The sequence below is a fragment of the Parasteatoda tepidariorum genome, chromosome X1, assembly GCF_043381705.1.
Source record: "Parasteatoda tepidariorum isolate YZ-2023 chromosome X1, CAS_Ptep_4.0, whole genome shotgun sequence".
Lineage (NCBI taxonomy): Eukaryota > Metazoa > Arthropoda > Arachnida > Araneae > Theridiidae > Parasteatoda > Parasteatoda tepidariorum.
Genome location: NC_092214.1, coordinates 15,640,753 through 15,668,341, shown reverse-complemented (window position 1 = coordinate 15,668,341; position 27,589 = coordinate 15,640,753). Strand labels below are relative to the sequence as shown.

At 29.7% G+C, this 27,589-nt stretch overlaps 2 protein-coding genes and 1 long non-coding RNA gene across 5 annotated transcripts in view; 1 reads left to right on the top strand and 2 right to left on the bottom strand.

Annotated features, from left to right (window-relative positions):
* LOC107436388 (TBC1 domain family member 1) overlaps nt 1-1,741 on the bottom strand; it is an 81,699-nt gene extending 79,958 nt beyond the window's left edge. Inside the window, exon 1 of the mRNA XM_016048090.4 lies at nt 761-1,741. Within this exon, the coding sequence (XP_015903576.1) occupies nt 761-1,198 (438 nt within the window). The 5' untranslated portion in view covers nt 1,199-1,741. The remainder of the gene's footprint in view (nt 1-760) is intronic.
* On the top strand, nt 1,692-26,632 carry LOC139427077 (uncharacterized). The gene is made up of 4 exons (XR_011638250.1): nt 1,692-1,799; nt 14,557-14,656; nt 22,460-22,698; nt 26,355-26,632. It is a non-coding gene; the product is annotated as an uncharacterized lncRNA (long non-coding RNA).
* The window catches only part of LOC107436382 (plastin-2 Fim), a 34,979-nt gene continuing 24,669 nt past the window's right edge, over nt 17,280-27,589 (bottom strand). For all 3 annotated transcript variants that reach the window (XR_006224664.2, XM_043038874.2, XM_071187684.1), the window contains 2 exons: nt 24,445-24,588; nt 17,280-18,261 (listed from right to left, as the gene is read on the bottom strand). Coding sequence is in view for 2 of the 3 variants with exons in the window: in XM_043038874.2 (XP_042894808.1) it covers nt 18,085-18,261; nt 24,445-24,588 (321 nt within the window). In the remaining variant the exon portion in view is untranslated. The remainder of the gene's footprint in view (nt 18,262-24,444; nt 24,589-27,589) is intronic.

Genomic DNA, 27,589 nt, shown 5'->3' with positions numbered 1-27,589 from the left:
ATTGAATTAAAGATGCCTGATAGATAATTTTCAAACAAATTTTAAATTGCGATGCATCGCTATATCAAGATGTCTAACAGACGATATATCAGAATGTTAAATTTCTTACATCACCCAGGCCTATTCACTAGTATATAAAAAATGTGAACTCAATAGTCTCAATACTATCTTGGGGTACCTTTTAATAGATGAATGTTGACATTATCAAAAACTATTCCTACAAAGACAAATCCAAAGGATATAACTTATAGCTTTTGTTAAAAGCTTTCTTTTTTTTTAAATACATGAGAGAAGACTTCCGTATCGTGATCAGCAGCATAATAATTGCCAAGTCTTGGTAAATTCTGGACAGCTGCTCATGAGAAACTTAAATAAAAAAACTTCACAATGGAGACCAACTCCAAGGGTTAACCTGTAGCCAACACTGTGCAAACCTCTTCATATCTTTGTTTCAAAAATTATAAGTCTAAAGTCGATTTGTCGTCTTGTCAGTAGTAATTGGCGAAATGGGTCACGATACGTAAATGTTCTCAAACATTTAATACAAGCATTAAACACTTTATAAGAAAACTTTTGTTAAGAACAAAAATCTCTTGGCACCATATTGATTTTAATTAATGTGAACGGATAGTGAAATGTAAATATCTCCGCATTAGACTCTCCAGCTCTGGTTTTTGTACATCATAAATATTATTTTACTTGTTGCAAATTGATATAGTGCCAACATAAAGAAAGAAGAAAAATAGATAAAATACATTACTGAATTTTCATTGGGAGCTTGAAAGACATGATATGCTGATGGTCCACCAGCCACTTCTTTGGTCATATAAGTAAAACATGAAGAATCAAGAGTAGACTGTGAAAACTTAGAAACTGATTGCAATTTATGTTCAAATACAATATGTTCATCCTCACATCTAACAGCTTTTAAAGATAGTTGTGTAATTTCAATAAATATTTCTTCTTCATTACCTAACCCATGCCTTTTAATTTCAGCAATTAGCCAGGGTAACATTGGTTGAGTATATCTTCTGTCCAGTACTGCATAGCCTAAATATACAACTTTAAAAGTTCTTTGGAAAACGTGGTTTTGGTTTTCATTTAATGTATTCAAATCATGATTTATTAAAAGATGACAAGAGTTCACTAATAAAGTTGGACATTCTTTCATATTGTCTGTATCCACCGCATTACTCATTTTATATTTGTATTGTATCTCTTTTCAAACTACGAATGGTATGTAATGTAATAAGTACTTAAGAAAAATATTTTAATCAACAAATTGTAATGAACCAAGTTTAAGAATGCGTAACATCACTACATAATTTTAACGTCTTTGCATTATATCAAAATTATAATTTTACAACAAACTATCTTAGTTTTAAATTTGATAAATCTGTTTAAAACCATCATGGCAAGATTTTTTAAATAGTTCGGGACATCAGTTTTTGTAATTTAAGTAGTTGCTTTTGCCTACACACCCACATTCAACCCATGAGCAAAATGATTGTTTGAAATATATAGACTTATGTCTCCACGTATAAAGACCCGTTGACACAATCAAAGTAAGCGCGCGCATTCAAATTACATCATAAAAGTAAATAAAACAAAAATAGAAACCGCGAAATTGTAGGGAAAAGGGAAAATACAAAGGGGAAAAAAAGTCATGCACTGTTGTTGAGAGTATGGATGGTTGGCAAAACGTAAACAATAACAAGCTACCAAACCCGGAAGAAGATTAGAAACTTTCCGGTGTATCCCTCCACTCATGGAATACTTGCGAGGCAATATGTGAACAGGTTTAATATTCTTAAGATGTTTTTTTTATTGTAATTTGGGTTTAAACTTATGCGTAATTTTACCACTCATAAGAGTTTTCAGTAATTTATAGATTCTAAAGTATGGTGAGGCTTGACCCGGAAGCCTTATGGCGAATTTTAACACCCAGTGGTATCTGTACTTAGCTTTACATGATTAACCATCCATGATATATCAAATAAATAATCTCGGCTTCTGTGATTTTAAAATTCATTTACGAAGCTTAAAAAGCAGACTGTGGACAGTGTGCGGATGGGTGACCTCTTTGATCAGTCTGCGTAGGGACCGAGGGTGTGCGGTATGGGTTCTTGCTAAACTGTTCTACCATAAAGTGTTCGACTTCGCGTGCAGGTCGTCTGGCTACCGAAGCAGGGGTGCCATCCCTTCTGCAGAGGATCTAAATTGTGATGGCATGTCTTCGGATCATCCTCTGGGATGTTTCCCAGACCGTCGCCAATAGCCCATTGTGCAGCTCTAGTGCGACGTAAATGAACTACAACAGTAAAATAAAATCATATTTTATTAAACATTCATACAAGCAGTTTAACCAACATCTGGGAAGATGACCAGTTCCACTTCTTGACTCTCCCCCTTTCCCTTTTCTCCTCTGCTCAGGAATGCACAGTGCTCAAAAAAAAGATCTCACCCTGAATAACTTCGTTCTAATGATCGGATTTTCGCGCATTAAGTGTCAAACATAATGGTTTCTGGGATGACTTCAAATATGCTAATTATTTAGTGCCAACTATTAATTAAGTTACGAAACCAGACGCAGAAAAGCACTTTCTCTGAATAAATATTTTTTTTTTACATATTTGATTCCTGACCCTCAAAATAGGGAGGGGGTAGACAAAATTTCGAAAAGATTAGATCAAGCCAAGTCGCCTCACTAATTACAGAGAGGAATATCTCATTCTACTCCGTTGTTAAGCAACCAAGTTCAGACAATAAAGAGAAAATTGAAATAATGTTCTGCTCGGAGAGGTTTATTTATTAATAGTTAATATCTTGAAGCTTCTAGGCAATATACAATTATTCAGCTGATTTTTGACCAAGACCAAAAGCAATTTTTTTTTCTTTTTTATCTCGTTTGAAAAGAAAATTTAAATCAATTTATAAATTATTAATGATTTTCTAAGCTTTTTAAATTTGAAAATATGAACTTATTTTATTATCTGACAGTATTTGGGTTTTTTTACGTTGTTTTTACTTCATTTATACGGGGATCTCATTACTAAAATCAAAATTAATTTACATAATTTATTTAATATATTTAATTATAGAAATAATAATTTTTACATTTTTTTCCCTAGAAGAATCGAGTCTTCTAGGCAAGAAAATTTAATGAATGTGCTTTTTTCTGTAACTGAAGGAATTGCTGAATATTAAGTGGCATTTTAAAAAGACTGAATATGTTTAAGAACAATCTTCCTCGGAGCAATATCATTCTTATCCTCTTATGACTAAATATTAGAAAAATTGATATTCACAGTTATCTGTAAAAAATATAACCCTCTTGCTGGGTTTTTTTTTTTTTTTTTTTTTCGNTTTTTTTTTAATCAAAATAAGTTTGAAAATTGTGTATTTTTTATTACATTTTTCAAATTAAATGATGATTCTGAAATTGGCACCGTTTCGAAATCTTTTTACAAATTCCAAATTTCAGTATTTGCTTTTTAACAAAATAAGAGATTTTCCTAATAACAAATAATGCTATAATAATATCTTGAGAATTGTGCTAAAACTGAAAACTAATTTTATCAAAAGTAAGTTTTTTGAACATCTTTTTTTAAAATAACAAATTTCTTAAAGTTAACAGTGTAATATATATTACACTGTTAACTTTAAGAAATTTTTATTTTGACGTTTAAACTTATATATATATAAGTTTAAACATCAAAATAAAATTCCGGTTCGAATTTGTTCATTTGAAAAACAAAACAAACAGTGTCCTTTTTTTTTTTTTTTTTTTTTTTTNTCTTTTTTTTTTTTTTTTTGACTTGCACTAATATGTATATATATTTCACAAACCAAACAAATAAGAAACAATAAAGTAAATAAATAAATAATTTGTTCTTTCAATCTTAGAGAAATGGTGCACTTATTTACTACAATCAGTCGGTTTTGCACCAAGCAATTTTAACATAGAAAATGCTCTTAAATTCTTATCAATTAACTGACTTCAATCCTGAGAGATGAACAAAAACTTAAATACTTAAAACATGAGTGTCAATTTAAAGAAAAACTTTAAGTACCAATAAAAATTAAGCGAAATATTTTATATTATTATCGGAAAAAATCTAAGTGGTAGCATAAAGAAAGAATAAAAAAATATAATGAAATAATTAGTTGAGTAGTTCTGTGAAGCCAGACAATTAAAAATTTAATTTTAAAATTACGATGTTAGGATGACATATAAGATACTGAGATATTTTAAGACACTTAAAAATTTTGACTACGCATTCGACAGCTTGTCATGTTATCCTTATTGGTGATCGAAATGGGCTACAGGTGGCGTAGATCAGAACTCTCTACCTATGGCAAAACTGCATGATTTCACCATCAGCGTGTGGAGAGTCACAGGAGAAGAACGTTCGTTAGTTTCTGTCTTGATTTAGTCCCGCAGTGGACTGATCGTTTAGACACGGTTCCCAGCAGATCACCGAAGTCAAGCATCACTGGCTACTGTCACTGTACGGTGGGTGACCACTTGGATCAGTCTGCGTAGGGACCGAGGGCGTACAGTATTGGTCCTCGTTAAATTGCTCTATCGTAAAGTGCTCGACTTCGCGTGCAGGTCGGGCTACCGAAGCGGGGGTGCCATCCTCTCTGCAGAGGATCAAAATTGTGATGGCATGTCTTCGGATCATCCTCAGGGGTGTTTCTCAGACTGTAGCCAATAGCCCATAGTGCGACGTAAATTAACTGCAACAATAACTACAACTACAACAACTGTCTTGATTTACAAATAGATTAAAAGCTTTTAAGTTAGGAAACTGTATGGAACTGAAAACTCCATTGAACATTGTTCTAAAAGGAAATGTCGTGGAAATTCTAAAAAGTATTTTTGACAAGTAAATACGAAAAATATTAAGAAAGAGGAAAATATCGTCGTGCATTCCTTCACAGTTGAGAAGGGGAGGAGAGGGAAGAGTGACAGTCAAGACATGGAACCGGTCTTCTCCCCAGATGTCGTATTCGAAAGTTGCAATCGCGAATACTCCGGACATTTCGGCGATCGAAATGGGCTATAGGTGGCGTAAAGCCGAATTCTCTACCCATGGCAATACTTCTCATGGTTTCACCATTTGCATGTGGAAAGTCATAGGCGAAGGAAGTACGTCAGTCTCTCTCTTTATTTTCAAATGGTTTAAAAAATTTCAAGTTAGGAAACTATATGGAACTGAAAACTACATTGAAACTAAAACATCAGCACTATTTTTGATAATATATGTTTAAGTCTCACTCCATTTTTCGTAAAACGAAAATGCTTAGTAAATAGTCAGCTGTTTTGCATTGCATCGAATAATTTTAAACTGCAGAATGTTATTAATTTCTTAACAAGATTTAATTCTCAGCTAGCATGCAATAATTCTAAGTTTTCTTTTAATAAAAACTTGACAATAATTTATACAGAATTTTGCTTTAAAGGAAAACCTGAATTATAGTAAAAAATTTATTAGTATATTAATGAAAAAATAATATACGTGGTAGCGAAAAGAATAAGATTTTTAAAAAAGTTAAAATTTAATTTAATAGCTGGTAAAATAGTTCTGCGAAACTCTCGCGGACAGGTAATTATTAGATATTGAGAAATTTTAAGATGTTTAAAGATGTTGACTACGTATTCGTATTAATAATTATTAAATGTATATTAAGGAATTTGACAAATATATTATTTTAAATTTATGCATATGTATGTATATTATGGAAATAGTATCAATTATAGAAAAACAAACTATAGTTTGTTTTTCTCCCCATAAAATGAAATATTATCATTAAATATTATCACCATATTATCACCATTTCGCCATTAAATATAATCACAACCTGATGTATAATCACATTCTATCAGAAATATGGTTTTATAAAACAAACATTCGCTGAATAAAATGCTTTTTATTCAATAAAATGTTTTATTCAAATTTCTTTACTAAATTACGAATAAATTTTTAGACGACTAAAAAAAGAAATATCTTATTTTATAATTAAAATAAAAAGGATTAGCAATCTGTTATTAGCGAAAAAAATATGAATGAAATGTTACGCTACGCTAGCGTAAATAAAGTTCTTCGTAAGTTAACCACATTTAAATATTTTTTTTTTGTCGTATGCCTGCTTAGGCAGTGGGGGAGCGATTGCTCCTGTTTTTCAGTAGCGCCATCTATGGACAGGAATTCGACTTCTGCCACGCCATTCACACAACCACAACCAGTTTATAGGGCGGATCACATTCACACACAAAGGAGAAAGGACATAAAACACACAGAGAGAGAAAGAAACATCCATGTCTTGCCCGGGATTCGAACCTAGGACCTTTTTGATCCAATGACAGTTCCCTGCCCCCTACACAGGCCGGTCGGCAGATTTAAGTATTAATCATCCCAATTAAATATTTCGTCATTGTCGCAAAATTATTTTTTTTAAATAGTTAATTTTAATTTTTCTCGGCTTATACTAAATAAAAACAGTTGAAACTTTAAATTTTTCAATAGAAAAAAATATCTAGATCAATATGGTACGAAAAATTTATATGTCGTAATTCAAAATGTTTTCATCCTCAATTAAATTAAACAATAAAAATTAATAAGTAATTATTAAAAATTATTTTTTGCGTGAAATTATCTTTGGGTAAACGGGTTCCATGAGTGGGAGAAATATATATATATATATATTTCATATATTATTTGTAAATTGCGACTACTATATTTTGGGGGTCAAAAATCTGAATCCGCCGAAAAAAGGTATGTTTAATCAGAGAAAGTACGTTTTTGTGTCTAATTTCCAAACTTAAAATATCGTTTGCAGTCACTTGACGTCATAGTACATTGACGTCACCCTAAGGATTAAGAATGAATCCTAGAACATAAAGATCCGGTCTTTAGATCAAAACTTATTCCGGTGGATCCATTTATTTATTTATTTGCGCACTGCACATTCATTTGAAGTATATATCAATATTTCTGATAATAGCAAAAGATTTTTTTCATTTTTATTTAAGAAGATATTTTAGCTGGGGGTTATCCACACATATATGCTTTGATAACTTAAAGGATTATGATTGGAAGAGAAAAATAAGGTGAAATGACGTTCACTTTCTATATTAATATCAGACATAAATAAAAACGTCTTCCATTTTGTCCTCTTTCGTATAACTTTGTTAATTTTATCAGAAAATTGCCTTTCCTCAAATGAATTTTTGCCGCTTTAGCGGAAAGCTAATATTTTTTTTAACGCGTTATAAACAAAGTTTAGAACGAGTTAATGTTTTGAACATTTATGTTATGAAGGTATCGTAATATCAGACTTCTCGGAACATGAATCTCGATTTATCAAGCTTTCACTGTACTAAAATTTTCTAAAGTACGAAATTAAATTTTTCTTTCAAAGTTTAAATACTTGCACCTATGAAAAATGTATGGAAATTATATTAAACTAGTTATTATATTATGTTGCAAACAATTTCCAAGAAAAAAAAATTACCATCTTTAACTTTTTGTGGTTTTTTATTTTATTTTAATTGATAATTTTTATTTTAATACATTTTTTTAAGTTTTAAAACATATTAAATTAAATATATATTAATCGTCCATCTACTAATGAAAAAAAAAGGGAAAGGAATAAATCTTACAATGTACATTTACAAAACAAAAATAAATTAATTCTAAATGATTATATGATAATATTTTCTTTTTCATTTCATACAAAATTCTTGCTAAAATAAATAAAATTTACATTTTATCAATAAATAAATAAATAATAACAAATAAATTGAATAAGATTAATCTGATCCAAGACTTAAGGTATTTTACTTTATTTTAGTACTACTAGTATTAATTCATGCAGATGATTTTTTTGCTTTGAAAGCTGAAACCCGTAGTTTTGCTATTTGAACCGAACTTCGAGTACATGGGAACTCCTTGGTGAAGTTTAACGAAAAATTCACTTTCATGGAGGACATCAGAATTGAAACAAGCTCACATTTGCTTTACATTAGCAGGAAGAAAAATAAAAACATGAAAATACTCCATGATTAGCACGAGGGCAAGATTATTTTCCCTCACGACATGATCACTTTACCACTGTATATTGTATGTCGAAACTGTAGTCAGTGCCAACCGACAGTAGTATACGAATTAAATTAACATGGGGACTCGAACCCAAGTCTCATGAGTGGGAAGTGAACGCTAAGTTACTTATCATATAAGTCATATCGGCTCTAGAATATTTATAATTTAAATTATAAAAAACAATGGAAAAATTAATTATAAATTTCGTTATAATATAAACGCACTATATGCCGATTAAAGGAGTTGCTGAGCACTTTTGCCATTCCTCCCTATAATAATACAAAAAATAAACAAATAAAATTTAGTGTAATAGATTCTTATTTTTGTCTTGTAAATTCTTATTTTTGTCGGTTGAAAAAAAGGAAAGAAAAGAAAACATTTTCTAGACAAGATTGAAGATGAACTTTTCCGCATTTACTCATAATGCTATTAAAACGTGAATAAAGGTAGTTGATTACATTTATAAATTGAAACTAAATATTTAATATCCTAAATAAAAAGAAAACGTAATTCATTTAATAAATAAAGTTCAATTAGCATACCTGTATTGAGGGGAACCCTGTTAAAATAAACAATAACAAAAATATCACTTCTTCAAAAATATCACTTTTTTGATATTTTAAAATACTTGTTCTTAAATTTATTAAAAAAAAGTATTCATTTGAAAACAAGCTATACAAATAAATAATAACTTTTTTAAATATGCAACAATGAACAAAATTTGTAAAATATGAAACTATAATGTTCAATCGAACTAATTTTTTTTTTCACTTTAATGTTTATCATAGTGAAATGCTATACTTTTTTATTTCTTCAGTTACATCTGTAAGAGTTTTCCTGTTAGAAATTTTTTTAATATTATTATTTATGCCCCGTTTTATTCTGATTAAACTTATGAATTCAAATTCTTTTTAAATTTACGTTTTACCCTGGAGGAAATTTTTTTTAAGTATAACGGTAAAAAGTGCAAGTTAAATGTGAAAATGTAAATGCGTATAACAATAAAAAAAAGGAAAAGAAAAGAAAGAAAGAAAGTTCCATTTAATTCCATACAATTTACATTACAATTTTTCTGTAATCTAATTGTAACATGTTTGCTGCAAATATGTGCAATAGCATTAAAAAATTGTTCTGATTCTGATAGGTATTTTATATCAATTGAATTGATATTAATTTGGTTATCATAACTTTACATTATGTCGGTCAATAAACAAAATAAGTTAAAGAAATGATGTTTACAGTGATTTTGAGAAATTATTTCGATATATTTGTCCATCTTCATACAGATCATTATCATGCATTTGACAATGGAGTGGAGCATGTTGTCAATGGAGTGGAGAGCTGACGAGTGGAAATTTCGCTATATATATATAGCGAAATTTCCGCTCGTCGTCGTCAAAAAAANAATTGTGATTTCAGAAGTCAAAATATTAAATTTAGAAGTTGTGACAATGTTATTTATAAGAATCTCTTCGTTTAGAGCCTGTCCAACATTGAGCCTTAACACCTTTCGAGTTTACGAACGCTTTATTTCTTTTAGTGTGCCTTTTCTTAAGTCAGATAAGCACTTTTCAGATTTAAAAAATAATCTGAATGCTTTTAAAACCAACCTGTTTTCGAAATAATCCATTTGATATATTTTAAGAGCTTGAAAAAGAGTGTGTTTTCAAAGTTTTCATTTATAATTAAATAATAATTTTAGTTCATATTTTTATTCTTATTTTCCTGTACGAAAAAAACGTCCATCCAATAAAAGACAACTAAGTGAAGCTATAATTGATTACGAAAGATGAACTTCAAGTACTCGTTCACTCGATGAAAAGATGCTGCGAAGCTGTCTTAAAAAATAAGGGTTATCCTACTAAGTATTGATTGTGTAAGTATCACTTTAAAAAAACGCAAAGGCGTCAGAAAGTACCAGAGCTGCTTACTCTCTACTCGCTACCCAGTGGGCATCTGCGGCGAAGCCACGGCGGTGGAGCAGCGTCGCCCACGTCACACAACCACAAACCCGTTTGTAGGGCGGGTCATATTCACACACAAAGGAGAAAGGACATAGAACACAGAGAAAGAGACATCTATGCTCTGAGCGGGATTCGAACCCGCAACCAACGACTCCGCAGTCAGACGCGCTAACCACTCGGCCACTGGTAGGCATTTTTAAAAACTAGAGGGGGGAATTAAAAATCGGTGATAATCCAAATCCTGTCACCAACTTCTCCATTCCCTCTCCATCTTCAGAAAGTGGTGCGTCCAACGTTTTTTGTTTTAGGAGTGGCAAAATCGAATTCTTTCTTCTTTTTTTTTACCCGCTCACTTGAAAAACGTAGCGTTTGAAATTTTATTTTACATTACAATGCAAAATAAAATTTTTATATACAATTATTATATACTCTCTAGTTTATTTATTACAATCAATCAAAAATATTCTACGCATTTAATATGTTGAATATACAGTTAAAGTTCTGAATTAATAATAAGTTAACTTTATAAATGAATAATATATTACTTCATTTTGATTTCTCTTCTGTGAAAATTAACAACAGAAAGTGAGTTTTGTATTTAAGTCAAAGACTGATTGAGCGATTGCTTTATAACGCACAATATGCTTGTATTGAACACTAATTTTATTGTAAATTCAGAAATAGTCAGAGAAGGAACTTAACGAAAAAAATATATCAGTTTTATTTATTTATGTTTCGAATATTTTGTTTACATAATCTGTTGGCTATAACAAAACGATTGTTGTTTGCTTGTCAGTGTGACCACAGCACAGCGAGGTTTTAAACGCAAATATTATAAAATGATAATTATAAAAAGACCACATGCAAGCGAGAGGAAGTTTAATTATAATGAATTAGAAAAGCTGTCTTTTCTAACTCTAATAAAAGATTTTATATAAGTTTAAAATTTTTTTTAAAAAAAACAACAACTTTTATCAATTAAGTGCATTAAAACAGACTAATTTTTAAATTAATAGTTTAAAAAACTCTACAATTTAACTAGTATTTTTTATTGTCTTCAAGATGTTTGATGTACATAAATAATCTAATGTTATTTGAGAAGTTTTATCTAGTTCAATTATGGTTTTTAAAAAAGGATTTGAAATATTTTAGTACATTAAGCTAATGCATTAATATAATATATGTTGTTTTGTTTTTATAAAATAATGTATTATAGTTAACTAAAACTGGTTATTACTTTTCATTTTAACATTGCACTTCATCTATTCAATATTGCAACTACTTTTTTTTATCTGTTTCCTATGCATTTTTATTTATAGAAAATATAAAACACAGAAAGCATATCTATAGTTAAGACGATTAAAATTTTTATCATGAAAATTGAGAAAAAAAAACTACAGTTGATAAATTTAATATTTTTTTAATTATAAAAACATAAACGGCGTGTGCAAAATAAAAAAGTGGCCACACTGAATAAATTTTCATTAAATAATCGGATTTTCCCGTATAAGGACACAATGGGTTAGTGGGTCAAATCTTGAATGTACTAGTTAATTAATTCAGACGATATTTTAATTATACAATAAATTACGAAATCAGACACAAAAACGTGCTTTCTCTGAAAAACGTACCTTATTTCTGCAGATTTGGAATTCTGATCCTCAAAATATGGATGTTAGCTAATCGCTATCTGGAAAATATGGTCTCAATAGTTTAAATAAGAGGGCAGTTGAAAGTTTGGACCCCTTAAAGTAAATTTCGCCCCTTTTTGCGTATTCCGCTGAATCTCGAGAAACTTTTAAATGAATCAAAAGATTTTTGTACATAGTTTTAAAAGAGTTTATCCAAAGATAATTTCATTTTTATTACTATTTTTATAATTTTTTTTTTTATCTAATAGTAAAAAAAGAATTTCTAAGTTGTAATGTGCACAAATTTTTACACCATTCCATGTATGCAATTTTAAATAACAATATACAAAATTTGAGCTATATAGATAGAATAGTTTCTAAGTTAATAAATTATAAAAAGGCGTATATTTGAAACTTGATTTCTCCAAAACTATTTCACCAATTTCATTTAAATCTTGTATTTTTTAATTTAAAATTACATATTTATCTATGTGATACCTTACAATTTAGATTTCCTTCATTAGATAACATATATCAAAATTATTATTTTACATGAAATTATATTCGAATAAACGAATTTTATAATTTTGTGTAAAAACCTTTTTGATTCACTTATCAGTTTCTCGAGATATAGCGAAATACGCAAAAAAAAGAAAGTGGTCCTAACTTTTAATCATTCTCCTGTATAACTTATTGCGACAATATTTTCCAGATTGTGGAGAATTGTCCCATATTTTAAGGGTTAGAATACCAAATCAGCAATATCTTCAGCATTAATTAATTAACATATTTAAGGTCAAGTTCTCGAACTATTAAGATTGAGTATGTGAAAATGCGATCATTAGATCAGATCAAAAGATATTCTGAGGGTTTACTTTTTTATTTTGCTCGCAGTACGTCAAATTTGGCTATTTTAACACCAGACTCTTCTTAAAAACAAATAATTCATTTCGTCTAAAATAAAATAAAACTCTTATTACATTATAAAATCTGTTTATTTTTTTTCCACATTAATTTTGAAACTAAGGAAATTATTCCATTGACAAGCATACGTAATTGGCAGTTGCAATAATCTATTTAAAATCAATTAATTAAAATGACTTTCCCTATGATAAATAAAAATTCCATAGTGTTGTAACATTTTCAATAATCTATAAAGGGGAAGGGGGAATACAAGTTAAGCTAACTTATTGTTACTTTTTACGTCAGTCGTAAAGTCTTCGAAGAATCTCTGGGGGTTCTTGTTTCTTTTTCTAGCCTCGTTGCGTTATTAAAACTTAAAGAGATGAATAATTTTAAAGTCAAACAAAGTGTCCTTGAATATGAAATTTAATATATATATATATATATATATAACACTGAGCCAAGATGGAGTCGCACTGTTTCAATTTGTTTAAGTTTTAAATGTACAATTTTCAAGTGTACGCGAAAAATTAGTAGCTGATCTCCTAATCATGTAATTGGTTTAAAAGAATATGTCAAGAACCCTGTATTTTCATAAGCCCTCCCACTTTTTTGTAACAGAAGTCGTCACCAAGAAGGGCAACAAGCATATATCTTATTAAATAGTATTCATCTCTGAAAAAGGGCAAAAGTATAGGGTCGCAATTAGCGGTCCGCAAGATGCTTCAGAGATCAAAAGGATGATTTGACACGTCAGTGTAGTAAATTCATTTGTTACACTAGTTTACACAAAGCTTCTTTCCTGCTCTTGTTTCATGTTTCAGACCTCAGCTATCCACCGACGTTTCATATATGCTATAGACCAGTGGTTCTTAACCTTTTTAAGCCGCGACCCAAATTTGAGAAATATGTTCATGTCGAGACCCCAAAAAAATTCAAAATTAGGCTGAGTAAGCTACAATGACTTCTTCTAGGAGGTTGGTATTACTTATTCAAGGGCGCCGGCAGAATAACGTAAAAGTGGGTGCAACCCTCTAACAATACTACCCCCCCCAAAAAATTTTTTTTTTTACTAATATTCTGTTATTGCATTCTGTTTTGTTATTACACATACTTTAATCTGTTAATTTTTTTCAAGATAAATATCTTGTTAACAATGAAGAAATGTAAGTATGAATTTCTTGTACTTGCAAATTTTGTCACGAGAAACTGCATTGATGGCGCTGGCATAGTCTACTTACTTTGAAACACAAATAACTACAAACAGTAGTTTCGTATAACGTGTTTGTGCACTCATAACATTGGTATTTATTGTATTGATGAAGTTTTACAGTTGTGAGAAGTCAGTTTGTATTATACACCTTTGTTAAACTAAATAACTAACAGGAAATGTAATATTATTTATATTTTATTGAATGAAATTTAAAAATGTAGCTTAGATATCTTCCCAAGAATAAAAATCTTTTTTTGACAGTTAAAATAAAAAATTACTTTCGAGTGTTCGACTTATGAATAGATTTTACGAATTGACTGCATTCTGATATTTTTTGTAGAAAAAAGTAACTTAAGTTACAAAGTTATAAACAGATTTGGACAGCAAACAAGACGATTACAATTCTTGTTAGATTAAACAATTTTTAATTGTTATTTATCAATAATTACTTAATTATTTGTTTTTAAATAAAAATATTTTAAAAAACATTTCATAGCAAAATTGTTTTTCTGTATCTCTTTAATTGTTTTAAAAAAAGCCAGGGGGGTGCAAGTGCACCCTCTTGCACCTCCCTGCCGGCGCCCTTGTACTTATTATTTGGTGTATTAACTAACTTTTTTGGTTCGACTCAGCGCGACCCAAGAAATATGCTTTGCGATCCAAATTTGGGTCGCGACCTATAGGTTAAGAACCGCTGCTATAGACTTTTGTTTGTCTAATGTAAGAAATTCCCCTAGCCATTCGTCTGGATCCGCGGCAGTGACTATGGTAACGAGGAATAACTATTTCAAGTAAAGGTGTTTAGGACAGGCTTCAGCTCAGGTCGGAGAGCGAAAGGTAATCTTTTTCTTTGGTCTATTGTGTTAGCCCTAGAGTGAAGAGAAACTACCCTCCCTGAAATGCGCTATTCTTGTCTCCATAACAGCAGACTTTGTGGCGGGGAGTTTTTATCGTAGACAAACTATACGTAGGTGGTCTGTTAGGAAAAAGCATTGGTATTTTGTGATGGTATACTTGCAATACACAACTAAATAAAATACAATAGAAATTTAGCTTAAACCATGATCTTGAGTAAAAGCTTATAATCGAATATAAATGTGCTAAAAATATTTCTAGAAATAACTTTTTTTTATTGGAGCTTTGTGGTACCTATGCATGTGCTTAGTATGCTTAATGGCTAATTCAGCCCTGGTCATAATCATTTATAAATCCAGGAAAAATATAAATTTGTGGAACCAAAAGAATGTTGAGACTCACAACATGCTTCATACAAATTGTCTTAAAAATAACTGCCACTCTCCCCTCCCCTGGGCACTATATGTGAGAAAATTCAATAATGTTTGTAAAAATTGCTTTTCCATTCAAGATTTACCTTAAAATTTTTGCCGTTTAATCTCATCAGTTAACGTTGGTTTTCGAAGCCATTGTTCAAGTGCCTTACACTTGAATCAATGCGATGAATTTAAACTATATATGCAATCTTGCTATGAAGAATTATCTGGGCTTTAGAACAGACAAATAAGTTAAATATTTTAGAAGTTTTTAAAAAATCGCCAATTTGGCGACTTTTTTTTCTACCTAGATTAAAATTATCAAAATCACTGCTATATTCTCAGTTCTTGAAAATTTTTATGAGCCCAGACAATGCAGCATTGGAGTAAATTTTTAAATATTAAAAAATTAAGACCACAAACACTTTTCATTTTCACAAAACTGTGGCTTTTCTTTATATTGACGTTTTGTGCCGTTTTCAAAATATGCATAGACAGCACTGGCTTTAGATATGCTAAACTTGACCTAACAGTGATGAATAACAGCTGCAAACTCACGGCAGTTATAAAAATAGCATATTATTCGCAAAAAAAAGCATAATTTCATATTACGGCAGAGCCTCTGAAAAACAGCTTTAAGCAATTTCCAAGAAGGTCCTGAATTCCAAGAAACACAGTGATAATTTCTCAATTTTCTTTATTTTTACCTTCCTTTTTGAAAAGGCTTTTAATTACCTTGACATAGGCCAAAACGAACAAGTGAGGAAAGATTTGAATAGGAGGAAAAGGAAGAACCACACAATAATTCATTGTTTTGATATTAACTAAATTTGATTTAAGATTATAAAATCTGATAACTTCCAAGTTTTTTTAAAATATACACTGGGGGGGAGGGGAGACAGCAGATCTGTATTGTGAGCACGGCATCAATTAATTATGCAAAATTGGCTACGAATAGTGTAATCATTTTTCCTTATCGTTGTATCGCTTCCTTATAATTGTTTAAGCTTATCGATTTCACTTAAATTAGCTTTGATAAAGCTGTATAAATTTTATAATATATTCAACTCCCCCCATTTAATATTAAAATATAAAACAGAAATAATAGTCATTAAAATGTTAAATAGAAATAAATATTTCTGCCGCAAGTGAAAGTATGCTTTTGTTTCACTATTCATCATTACAATGTTGAAGTAACATTTTGTGTAGAAATATTTTTGTTTCCTTCCGGTTTTAGAATGGGGGCTGCCTTTTAAGATTCCCTTGATTTCAAACATTTTGCAGGCAGGATCCCCGTTTGAACAACCAAAAGCTTGTTATCTATTAAGTATGTTTTTGTTTCATAATGCATTATTGCATAGGTAAAGTATCATTTTGGGTAGAAGTGTTTTTTCTTATAATTTTAGGGGAGGGGGAGAAAATTTTAGATAGATATCTAAACATCTTGAGGATGGGGCCCAGTTTTTAACAATCAAAAGTTTGCTAACTCATAATTTTATGCATATTATTCCGAAATTGTATGCATGTTTTTTTGTTTCATAATTCATCATTGCAAAGATGAAGTATCATTCCGAAGAAATATTTTTATTTTATTTTGACAAACATACTAAACAAATTAATAACGCTGAACTAAATGAATGAAGCACAAATAATGCCACAAAATAAGCCTACTATAATTTCAGTTCAAAAATCAAGAACCTTGGATATATATGTAACATTGGATCCTATATTCAAGAAGTGGGGTAATTTTTATATTATAGAATGTATAACTTATTTAGGCTCCATTTAAACTTATGATATTGTTCAGAGTTTTTAAAATTAACTAAGAAATTTAAATAATTAACAAAAGGCATAAGTGAGAAATTCTTTGGAGAATTATATAGCAAAGTCTATGTCAATATCTGTATAACTTCAAAATAATCTATCGTATCACTAGATATAGCAAAATGAACAATAAAAAATTATGTCTTATTTCAAAAACTTGGATTTTTTATACTTGTCAGTTTTTCTTTTTTTGTGAGCAGGAAAAGTCAATATATTCTACATAACCAGGTATTAAACCTTATATTATCACCTCTTTTTTAATTGATATGCTTGAGATTTGAGAACTAATTGTGTATAATTGAAAATTGAGATCTTGTGTAGATTTATGTAATTTAATTTCAACAAATAAATATTTAAAAAAAAAGTAAAGAGTTTAATATTTGTTTATTCAAGACTGTTACATGACAAAAAAGAACAATTTCAGTGGTTAATCATCTAAACTTTTGTAAATTTCACATTAATTATGATAATTTATTTTATGATTATGTTTACTTAAGCTGAAGCAGCTAAGCTATGTTTAGTACAAATGCCTAGAAAACTTTTTTAATCTAATACAATGATGTAAAATACTTTATAAAGTTTTTCTTTCTGCAATATACAAAAAATAATACTTTTAAAAAGGTATTCCAAATATAAAAGCTTCAAAAACATTCATTTAGAAAAATGGTTTTTGCAATAGGAATGTAAGAATAAGTCCAAAGAATTCCACAATAGCAATAGTAAAATGTAATCATATTTACAAAGTCATAAACATTTATAAAATTTACAAAATATATAAAACTATACGAGTATTAAAAATTACTGAAATATATAAAAATACATACAATGAAAAGGCAAGATTAGAGTATTTTTAATGAATAAGATAATATACGATGTTAGATATTTTGTGAATGAAATACAAATAAATCATAATAAACAAATTAAAAACATAACCATAATAACTAAGTAAAAATAATACACAAGAGGAAAATATTCATAGTGATCATTGACGCTTTCATGGGAGAGTACTTTTACAATTGCTCCCCTTAACAACATTAAAACAATAAAAAATAACAATATAAGGCATATTAAAATATTTTGACTTAGATCAAATGTTTAAAATAATGTTTCTAAAAAAAGTATGTATACATTGTCACAGAAGTCTGAACTTTCAGAAGACAATCACTGGTATTATTGTTCTATGATTTTATCACCCATGTTTGGAATATAGCCTCTTGCCATTAAGCATGCAAATACTGTCATAACCATCTTCTGCTTAACTTCAGTTATGTCTTCTGGCAAAGCATAAATTTTAGCACCAATTTTTCTAGCCATAGATATTGCATATTTAGCATTAGCCATCCTATCCTAATAAGAATAAAAATAAATATGTAATTTATCAATTAAATGATATTCATATTATTAATTAAATTGATTTTTGTCTAAATGAACATGCACTTTTCATAGGGTTGTAAGTTAAGGGTTGCAAAGAAAAACAGATCGAAAGGATTTATGTTCCTGTTGTTTGAGTGATCATAATGGAACACATCAAAATGGCATGTTATGCTCAGTAAGACTGAAACAAATTGATGCTGAAGATAATTTTTATGAAAATAATGATGAAATAAATATGAAGGGATTAAAACCGAAAAATGCTTTTGGAAATGAAGAGCAACAAAAAAACAACCTCTGATTATCATAATGGTTGCAATAAAAACTAAACTTGTAATAATGGAAGTCAATACAGACGGAACAGTTTCGGAAATAAGTTTAAAGAAATGTATTGTAATATCCCTTGCTCAAACTTAGGAAATATTTTCATGCTTAAATGGGGGTAAGCAATTTTAAAAATAGATTTTTGTCACACCTATTTACAAATGAAGGTTTATCAAGATAACCAAAAATTGCTATCAATAAATACAGGGCTGGGATAGCCTGGTTGGTAGGGCACTGGGCCCATGTCTAAGAGTTCTTTTGTTCGATCCCTGCCGGCCAAAGACTCCCCGTGAAGTAAATGGTGACTAATGCCCGTTAAATTGGTCGAGTCGCAAAGTCCTCCATGTTCCCATAACAAATCAATACCCCTGGGGTACTGATCCAGGAGTTTCCTTGTCTTCTGGATAGGTTCAAAATTACAACGCTACGGAGTTTAACAGTAGTAGTCGTAAACCCAGAACTGGATCGGCTGTTCAACAACGGATAAAATAAAGTCAATAAATACAGACAAAGGACTGTATGTTAGTAAAAGATTTATGTAAGGATTAAATGCAGCTTCCGCTATTTAACATTATGTAGAAAGGTTATATCAGGGAATGGAAGGAGTTAATTTTCTAATTTATCAAAATTTATTATTATTAATTCCAATTTATCAAAGAGCAAATATTTCCAAAATGAAAAAAATTTTTAGGGTACAAAAAGGATTGGATTGTACAAAACCCATTCCAAACAATGTTAATTAAAGCTTTCTAGGCTTAGTGAGTTCTTTTGGCAAATTTTGTCTGAATCTCGCTACAATTTTTAATCCTTTAAATAAGTTAATTCAAAAAGATGTTAAATGGGTGTGATGAAAAAGTGTCAAAATTCATTTGAACATATATATTAAATAAAGATTTGCTCTTAACTAGTATTAATTTACTATGACCCATCATTAACATTAGCTTCAGAAGCATCCCCAATAGGATTCGGAGCAGTACTTTCGCAAATTTTACCTGATGGAACCTAGAGACCCATGCAACCAGAACTTAATTTGATATCGTATATTGACAAAATGGAAACGCAAACTTTTAGTCAAGGAATCCAGTAAAATCAGAACAATTGAAAGGCAGAGAAGAAGTAACTCTTTTCTAGCTATTATTCCAAACAGAAACATTACCAATGACCCATAAGGATTTGGCAAAAGCTGCTTCAACCGACAAGGAGATAAATCCACTTCTGGACAATCTAAAACGATGTTGTGATTTTACGTGGAAAGAAGGTAATATAGAAAAATGCGGTTCGGAAGGTGTTGCAAAGAAATTTCAAGGACAAGTTTTACAAGAACTTCATGCAGGACACTAGGCAATGGAAAAAATGAAAGCCATTATCCGCTCATATGTGTACTGAAACAATATTGAGAACAGTGTTGGATTAAGCGTACGCGGGACTCTAGGCCATTCAAGTTTTTGGGGCCCTTAGATTAAATTTTTGTAATTATTTATTGATCAAACAGAATTACGGACATTAAATAATTATAAAAATAAATTATGAGACACTTCAGTTTAGGCACTAAATAACTTCTTTTTAATTTAAAACGTCTCAATAATGTCAACAACATTTAATTCTAACAAGTCTCAGTTTGCTAGAGTACTGCCTTCAATTTTTTCGAATGCAAATAAAAATGACTAATTTGAACTTAAAAAACATTGATAAATCTTATAATACATAAACTATAATAATACTTATAAATAATAACTAAAATAAGTAATAAATAAATATGATTAACATTATGTAAAAAAAATTATTGTATTTTATTAATATATATCTGAAATATATATATATTTTTTTTAAAAAATCATTGCTTTTCTTAATTTTTAAAAATTTATTTTCAAAAAATCCATTTAAAGGGGGCCCAGGCCATGGCCTAGTCTGCCTAATGGGTAATCCGGCACTGATTGACAAAGATATTGAGGAACTGGCACATATTTGTGCTGATTGTATGAAACCTAAGCGAGTACCAAATTAAGTTCAAGTGCATTACTGGGAGTATCCCTTGTCACCTAAGGAACGAATATATATAGCGATTTTGTGGGACCATTTCTCAAACATGATTTTCACAAAATAGTTTATGTTTATTCTGACTTGAAGCATATCCAATGAAAACTATTACTGTTCATGCTACTACCGATTGCTTACGAGACTGTTTTTCCAGGTTCAGTTTTCTAATTACTGTGGTCAGGGACAATGGTACACAGTTTCTGAAGAATTTAAACAATTCTTAAGATTAAATGAAATGAAGCACAAAATTTGCACTCCAATTAAACCATCAAGTTATAGTCAGAAAGAAAGATGTGTGTTCACAGTAAAGCAATCACTATGTGTAGTAAAAAAATTATCCTGAAACCATGTCAAAAACTTTCAAGTTTTTTTACACGTTATAGAAAAGCACCAAATGCTACAACGTGAAAAAGTTCTGCCATGCTGCTATTGAAATAAGAGATCCAAACTAGAATAGATTTCCTCTATTCTAGGCTAGGAAACTAGATGTAAAGTAAAATTTGGGAACAGTAGTAAGACATAATGGACAACTACATTATAATGTTAACATCAATGGGCATCTATGGAGATGCCATGTTGACTAAATTTTAAGAGATAGTCAGTTTAAAAATAATGAACTGTCTGAAATTGTTGATTTAGGAGTAGCTCACTCACCACCTCATGTGATCCAACAACAATCTTATAAGACTGAGGAGACTACTTTAGGAAATTCAGGAGAAGATGAATTACCCGTGCGTTCTACAATGTAAAATGTTAGTGTAATATTCTTATTTGTGACATTCCACCATAACTTAGATAAAGACAGCGCAAATCTTAGAACCCTTACAAAGACTTAATAAAAACTTTATCCCACTTCGATCACAACAAATATGGAAACCTTGGGATACACTAGTTTTGTAATTGTTTATTTTGATTAATATGTTTTCTTTTTTTAAAGATTTGTAGGGGAGGAATGTAGTATATAAACAGTAATATCATTTTACACTAACAGATGGCGGTCAGTGATGTGTAATTACAATGGGTATGAAATGACCAAAGATTGAATGTTTTCTCATTGCGGGGATGAGATTGGCCAAAAGGCAAATTTCCAAGCAAGTAAATTTTACACACGTGCAATAATTTAATAATAAATTCCAGACAATTTAAGATAATAAATAACAATGTGTCGACATAAAACTGTGTACTAATTAGGCATATGAATGATTACATTGATACTTAACATTTAGTAAAAAGTAAAATTACCATTTGAAAAAATAAAGCTAGAAAATTATATTTTTTATCAGTTCACAATAGAGACAATTATTTTTTGAGAAACTGTCTGGTTTAGCAAATTAAAACTACTGAGAACATACATTAATATTCTATTTCTTTTAATAAATACTGTTATATGATTTAAAGCAAATATACCAGTAACATGACTTTTTAAATTATTTAGAAAAGAAAATAAAACTTTTACAATTGGAATCACTATGCTTATATTATAATCTACTCTAACTAAAGCACTGTGAAACATATTAATAACTGTGAAGTAGAAATATATAGTAACTCCCTAACATACAAAAATTGCTATTTTAGTTTGAAAAATTACATGATAATCAGCAACTGTTTAGATAATTATTTTTCTTTTAATAAGAGTTAAGTATTTTATATTATAGCATAAATAACAGTAAATTTTTTAAATTTTGGTGCTGAGTTAATCGTTTAAAAAAATAAAAAATAATAAAATTTGAATTACTTTTTAAGTGATTGTTTTTGTTTGCTATATCTTATGTTTGCTATATCTTTTTTTTTTATTTTTTTTGTTTAATTTCAGATTGCTGCAAATGTTTCATGTTTCACAAAACAAGGAGAGAAAAAAATCCTTTAACAAGGTCAAATTGCTTGTAATGCAGCTTGTGAATGAAGGGTGCCCCAGTTGGGAAAAGTTTTATTTATATATTCATGTAGTAATAGCAAAACTGACACAAACAGATTGATGATTGATTTAGTCTTTAGCTCAGCTTCAAACATCTTTTGACAAATCCTACATTTTTTTCTTTGCAAGCACAGAATGTAAGTTTTGAATATATTCTCTTCCAGTTTCGCTGATGCTGTAATACCTACATATACTAATAATTGTTGATAGAAAAAGTCACCTTTATAGTAACTAATTCAAGAAAAAAAACTTACTTCTTACAAGAATCGCGATAGTTGATCTTAAAAATTATGTGAATACAAATTGTGATCTTGGATGATAAAATCACATGAATATGAAACTCGATATTCAATTTTGAAAATGAGAAAATATAAACTGCAATAAATTTTTAAATCGCATAAATAAAAATCGTGATTCATAATTTTTAGATCGCGTAAATACAAATCACTACGCATAATTTTTAGATCGTGTGAATGCGAATCCCAATGCCTTAATTTTAACCCTTTCACGCCAACTGTCACATATACGTGCCAGCAAGAAAAGCGCTCACTTCCCGGCCGACACACCCGAGTGACAGAGCGTTTTCTCATTCACCCCCGCCCGTCACTCATTTGTGCCAGCGTTTCGGAACGTTTTAAAAAAATAAAATTTCGTTCATAAGATGGCATTGTATGTCCATATGGTTTCAGATACATGTAGATTAGACCTCCTACTCAAGATAAGAGTACATTCACATGTTTTTTAGGAGAGAGGAATGGAAGGGGTAGGAATGTTCTATGACTGCTCTTTAAATGGTACTTGTTTAGAATAAGCAGGGGAGTTTGTTTCCCCGCTACTTGCGATTTTCGGTTTAGTTCTTAGTGGATAGTTACATCTTGTAGATCCCTGTTTTAAAATTTTTCATACGAAAAAAGAACTTTAAGTCATATATTTAGTTTTCAGATATGTAATGTTAAATGTTATCAAATGATAACTACATAATGAAAATAAAATGTGTAAAATATATATTTAAACAAGAAATAACTTAGGTAAATAAAGTATCCATAGAAATATATATAATGCATATGTCATTTAAATACTCAAAAGAACAATATTAAACAACGCGTTGATATTTCGGTAATTTCATGGAATTAGGCCTAACAGCAAAAAACCCTCCGGCCCTGGAGTGACACACGCTAGAGAGACTGCCGGCCTCAGTGGTATACGCACTTCCCGTCGCGAAAGGGTTAAATCACATATAAATACAAAAATTGAAGTTTAATATTGTAACACATGAAAGAATCACGACATAGGAGTTTAAACTCGCGTGAATATGAATCGCTTAATAGGTTTTTAAAAACACTTAAAAATAAATCGTGATATCAGATTTTTAAATCTCGTTAATAAGAAAAATGCATAATTTTTAAATCATGTAAACAGGAAAAGCTATATTTGATATTAAAATCGCGTGAATGTTTTGAGAAACAGAATTTGCGATAAAAAGGCTGAAATTCGAGAGACAAAAGTGAAAAAAGCAGAAATCCGCAGAAAAATCTCATCACTGTCATTGATAACAGTCGACTATTTGGTTGCATTCCTAATGTGTTTAAAAAAATTATGCAATTTCTCATGCAATAGTACACTATTTGAATAGTACACTATCATTTTAGATGTATTTTCCTTCTTTTTATGACTAATCATTAAATTTTTTTCTATTCTGTTTTAAGCATCCAATAGCTTTAACTTATGGATATCATATGAATACATACATTATATACAACATTCCTTCTTACTGCGTACTGAAATTTCATAATACTGTTTAGCAAATATATTGGTATTTATGTGTAATAAATAATATCTGACAATTTTATTGTTTAAAAATATTATAAATATGTTAAAGTTACTTCTGGTAAGTCAGCAGTTAGTACTTGACTGTAATTAATTGATCCAGGTTGAATACTGTCAATTAGATTAATAATAGGTAATGCGGTAGAAATTGATGAGTCCTGAAAGCTTCTTATGTATGTCTCTTTCCCTGCTTCCTTGAGCTAAAAATAAAATAATTTTACAATGAAATAAACATAAATAACACTTACAGTTGAAATATGCTTACATTTTAATTAATTATATAAAACTGAGCTGGCCCCAAAATCTAAAAAATAAAGAGAAAAGGGGAATATAACACATAATATGGTATTGAACAAAGTTTTGAATGGACCTGACTTTCTAAGTCTCAACATTTTTGCATAGCCACCAATTTTTACAGATTTTCTGGAAGATTTTACATCAGAACAAATCAAAGTAGCTTTATTTTAGTGGGACACATCTTATAATGCATAAACACATCAAATATATCATTGAATTTCTTAAAGAGATTATCTTTAGATATCGCCTTCATTAGCATAAATATCCTCTTCTTCATAATCAACTAAATTTAATTTGTGCATATAAATTCATTGATATAAAAATGTGTACCTCGTTTTTACAATAAAAAATCACACATTTATATATGTGATTTTTTGTAAAAACAAAATCACTAGCCAATTTTGATTTTCTTAGAGAATAATCTAATTTTGATTAACTGCTAAAGTAGTTCTTTTACTATATCTGTCAGAGCTATAAAACCTGATTCCACGATACATATAAAATGAAGAAGGTTTGCTTCAAATATATATACATTAGGGGTCTGTTCAGAAGAAATTTGGGTCTGTTAACAGACCCTTCACAAAATATCTTTTTATAAAAACGGACCCTTCACAAAATAATTTATCTCTTAATCAGACCCTTCACAAATTTGTTTATCTTCATTATTGTTTTGTTAATTGAATAAACCCTTCCCAGGAAGGGCGAGGGAAAAGAAAAACAGATGTAAACGAACTAAGTTTTGTCTTCAGCAGACGCTTTTTCCTTTATTCGTCCGAAATGAATATTCTGCGTTCAGCAGTATAGGCTAAATACCAAACATTTGTATGTTACATCTCTAATTTAGTAGCAGTAATTGCCGTTTATTTTTTAAAATGTAATTTTTTTAAAATTATAATTCTACAGTGCTGAGCATAATCCATAATCTTGTATGTCTTTACAATTTAAAAACTCATTGAAAAAGTTTTTTGTAATAACAGGACCCTATTTGCACAAATTCACAAAAGCAGGATCCTGGTTGAAAGAGTGTGATTTAACGTTTATTTTGAATCCACAAATTACAAGTAATTTTTTTACAATTTTACAAAAACGGACTTTTCACAAAATGTCTGGACAGACCCCTGTATACAATAACCCCACATTAATATTATAATAACTTTCAGCTGCAGTCCATGAGTTTTCAATGAGTCAAGATAGGATGAAAATTAAATTGTGATCAGTCATTAGCAGAAAACAATTTATCAGTCATTAGCAGAAAACATTTGGCTTTGACCAGAAAACTAGAAATAACAAAAAGCTAATTATACTTCCGTAAGAATGTAGTCCGTTTTTTTAATTTCAAATCTAAATTAAAATTAGAACTACTTTTCCATATCACTTTTAAAACATTAAGAAGCATTCAAATCATTTACATAAAATTGCAGTAAGACCTCGATCAATTAGTTCTCATGGGATCATTACTTGATCATTGTAACTAAATTAAAATCTAGTTAAAAACTTTAGTTGTTTCAATATTTACTCATTTATGAGATTTTCCACAAGCTGAAACAAAATGGCTGACTAAGCTAAACCTATGCTTTCTTTTTCTAAACTTATTGGATAAAGTTGGAGCGAGTGGAAAATTTCTTCAGGGATAATATACATCATCAAGTCTCTTTTTGGTTGTTTTCAGATAAAACTGAAATAGCCCTAAACGGTGACACAGTCAACAAAAGAGATCAATTGGTATTTAAAAGAAGAAAATAAAGAGCTGTGCCATTTCTACATATTTGAACCTCAATTCAGAGCTAGAATTTATGAGCTAAATGTATGAGAATTAGATGTCAAGCCCCAAGTCAATGGCAATATAAAGTAGAATGAAATAAACTAGACAGATTAGAATTGGCTGGGTAGATCAAAGATAATGATTAATATGTGTATCAAATGCCATTAAATCTTTCAACTTATCTATATTTCCATCCTATAATATTTCTATATTTCTAAACTCTATTTAATTAAAGTATTAGGCTCTAAGCATTGTTTATATTTCCTGTTATTAAGCTTATTTATATTTTCGGCATACATCATATCAAACATGTAATTTTACCGATTATAATTGGTATTTTACAATTATATTTTTAACCGCTCCTTCACCAAAAAGCATGTTTTTTTTGTCAAAAATTTGGGGGTACGCTTAATTGGTTTACAGTAGTAATGTAGCCCAGCAATTATGAGATGAAAGAAACAAATTTTAAGAAAGTTAAAATAACACTATTGTCAGAATGTTTAAGCCTGGTATAAGGAGACATTTAAGAATCATCTTCATTAAGTGATAATGAAATAGCTGAAGCAAAGACTATAGTGTAAATAGAAGCTAATCACAAATAAAAAAAGGCTATGCTCAACATAAATTTATAGAACCTAATCAGACCAGAGAAACTAGGAGATGTTTCAACTCAGGAAAAGTGATCCACTCAGTACTCAGTTTTTAAGACTCAAAAGACTCTTAAATTTCTTTCAAGCAATTCAACTGTTATTATTCCTAATGTGAGAGGTTATGGTTTCTCAGAGAATGTTACCTTGGATTATAGAGAGTGATGTGTCTTATCACTTTATAGTTAATAAGTTATTACACAACAGTTTTTTTTTATAAAGCATTAAATTTAAAAGAATGGTAGCTTAGTCATATTTATTTTAAATATAACATATTCCAGAGTTACTAATAATTTTATCTATTATAATCCATTCTTTTTTTAAAAAAATTAATCTTACAAGCATGCATGGCTCAAAAATTATGTTATCTGCAAATGCTTGAATGTATATTAACGTATGCGGTTTCTCAAGAAATGTTACCTAGGATTATAAATACTGGTGAAAATCATCACTGTAAGTCCACAACAATTTTTAATAAAACAAACTTAAAATAAT